Here is a 2,954-nt window from a genome sequence, read left to right as displayed (position 1 = left end):
TCGTAATACAGCGCAATATGATCAAATGTTTAGATGTATGCTATGAAAACGCAATTTCTGCTTCCAACAACAACAAAAGAAAATTAAGTGAGGGTTTTGGACTTTTGTAATAGAATTATCAGATTTCATTTTATTTGATAAACGAAGGGCTTGTTTTAAGATAAACAATTTCATTGTTGTCCAACTTAAATCTAAGATAAATTTTATCATAAAACTATTAATGTTAATTATTGTTAATAACAGAGACAATTGTTCAAAAACTCTGAAGTTTTTCTAATCAAAAAAAAATACTTTAAATATTCTTTTCTTTGTACCATTGAAACAAGCACTTGAGTTGTAATTAGCTACTGCATTAAGTTTCAAAAAGAAAACATTCTCTTGGCCACATAAGTAAAACGTCACCCCTAAGGCAAAACTTAACTTTTACATCCGGCTATTTCCGATTTTTCGATTAATCAAGATTAATTAAATAAACACAATAACTTTTGCCAATTTCAAAAATTACAACAATTTTATCTGAAATAACTGATAAAAAACTTGAAAACAATGGCATAGTAAACTCAAATGGTTTTAATCAAAATTAACCGCAATAATGATCTTAACTCTAATTTTCATTCACACACTAACTAGATATTACATACTTACACCTCCTGACAGGATTCTTCTAATCTTGTAACAACAATCGATAATTTAATTATATTAATGTCAACAAGTCTTGTTCACCTCCTGATGATAGTTTCAATTAACGGAGATAAAACAAACAAACAAAACTTGTATAACACACTCGAAGAGTTTAAAAGCCATCATATGACCAACCAGATCGTTTAAAAAATGTCTGCCCATTTCCATTTCCATTTTAATACCTGATGCTGATGCTGCACACGTTAACACTGGAAATGAAGAGCATCCATATAAGTCGAGCGGTCGACGTACTTCCGTCTCAAACAGTTAACCCAAATAAGTTGATCACTGTTGTCGTTAATCCAGATGGAGCTAGTTTGCAGTCGTTCGACATACAATACAGCCTTTGTGTCCATAACTCCGCAGAAGCAAACGCACCTCCATCAGCCAACAAGCCAGGCCAACAACGCAACCAAGTTAAATGAAAACATTTTCGGATTTGGAGCAGCAGAGATAGCTATGGTGGTGTATAGAGTTGATGTTTGCAGGGTTTGACGTTCGATTGGTGTTTCCTTATACACAAGTCCATCTCTTCTCTTGGTCTTGGTCTTGGGGCTGTTTGGATGGATGAGGAAGCCAAACTCAGCTTAGCTTGATTCCCACTAAAGCAATAATCTTGTTGAATTTTGAATCAAAGCTCACGATTAGTTTCTAATCAGTGGTATAAAAAGTGGATGAGGGCTAGCAGTTGACATCAAACCCATTTGATCTGGTTGATAGCTAAGAAGTACAGAGATTTCAGTGTGCTCAAAGGATTTACGTACAAAATGCTGATATCTACTGTAAGTATTTGTTACTGGTTTTTGATTTGAAAAGAGTGAAAACCGTTGGTGGATAAAACTTATCTTAATGAATTGTTCACCGATTTTTTAGCGTTGGGTCGTACTGTTCCTCGGGCTGGCAGGATACTCCCTTGGAATGCAATTGATTCGGGTAAATCGTGGAATATACGGACTTGGAGGACTCGGTTATGGCGGTTATGGAGGTTATGGTGGACTTGGTTTTGGTGGTCTTCATGGTGGACTTGGAGTTAGCCCAATATCGAAGAAGGAACTTCTTGCCCTTCTCGAACAACTGAAGGAGGAAGAAGAACCAGAGCCAGAACCGGAACCAGAGCCTGAACCAGAACCTGAGCCAGAACCTGAACCCGAGCCGGAACCAGAGCCTGAACCTGAACCCGAGCCTGAACCAGAGCCCGAACCAGAACCTGAGCCACCAGCAACACCACCACCTGGAGTTCCACTGACTGTCTCACTTCCAGCTTTTGTGCCAATTCAATTGACGGCAATGTACACTGCTCCAGCACCAGCTGCTCCTCCACCAGCTCCAGAGCCCGAACCAGAAGATGAACCTGAGGAGGAGGAAGAAGAGGAAGAAGAAGAAGAGGAAGAAGAAGAAGAAGAGGAGGAGGAAGAAGAACCCGAACCAGAGCCAGAACCAGAGCCTGAACCAGAACCTGAGCCAGAGCCCGAACCAGAGCCACCAAAGAAGCCATCCTTCGGTTACCTTCCTCCCTACATTCACAAGAGTGTATTCTTTAGGCAACGCGTACCAGTTGCAGTACCAAAACCATTCCCAGTTCGAGTTCCAGTGCCAGTTCCCAGGCCGTTCCCTGTTGCAGTTGATCGTCCTGTAGTTGTACCAGTTCCCAAACCATATCCAGTTCCTATATACAAGTAAAAATCACATTTACTCTGCTTTATATAAGCTTATATTTTAAATTTTCATCTTCCTTTATTTCAGATCACATCCACCATTTGCGCAAGCACGATACTACAACACAATTCCAACAGGTTCATATGATGTATCACCTAAAGGCTATGCTGATGGAGCATCTATTCTAAGGCATTATATTGGCTAACCAGTGAACTTGTACATATACAAGTACATATACGGATAAACATATAATTTAAGAATACAATTTAGTTTACAAGACAAAAATCTTACTGTGCCAAAAGATTATAATATAAAATATTTTTACTTTTATATTTTTCTGTAACTGAAAACAAAAAACATACCATACGTAGGTACTGTGCTTTAAGACTATTTTTTGAGTTTATTTTATACTTTAATGAGAAACACTCTAGAAAAGAAATATAAGTTTTAGTAGCTTTTAAGAATGTGTGAATAGTCCTTGAATCTGTTTTTAAGAATACGAATATGATTATATGACTAAAGAAAATAAAAATACGGTGAAAGTCAAAACGAAAATATTTATTCTTTTACTTTCTTATTTTATTTTATGCTAAATCATTTCCTTTCTAAATTACCAT

The 2,954-nt window shown here is 37.3% G+C and overlaps 1 protein-coding gene across 1 annotated transcript; it reads left to right on the top strand.

Annotated features, from left to right (window-relative positions):
* The first annotated feature begins 1,448 nt into the window (after positions 1 to 1,448).
* LOC129945241 (protein TsetseEP-like) lies at positions 1,449 to 2,542 on the top strand. Its single transcript, XM_056054902.1, has 3 exons — positions 1,449 to 1,463; positions 1,555 to 2,357; positions 2,425 to 2,542. The coding sequence occupies exons 1-3, from the start codon at positions 1,449 to 1,451 to the stop codon at positions 2,540 to 2,542; spliced, it is 936 nt and encodes a 311-aa protein (XP_055910877.1).
* The last annotated feature ends 412 nt before the right edge of the window (positions 2,543 to 2,954 follow it).

Source organism: Eupeodes corollae, chromosome 2 (assembly GCF_945859685.1).
Source record: "Eupeodes corollae chromosome 2, idEupCoro1.1, whole genome shotgun sequence".
In the NCBI taxonomy this organism is placed as follows: domain Eukaryota; kingdom Metazoa; phylum Arthropoda; class Insecta; order Diptera; family Syrphidae; genus Eupeodes; species Eupeodes corollae.
Note: the sequence above shows the minus strand (reverse complement) of the source record. Positions and strands in the feature narration are given on the sequence as shown.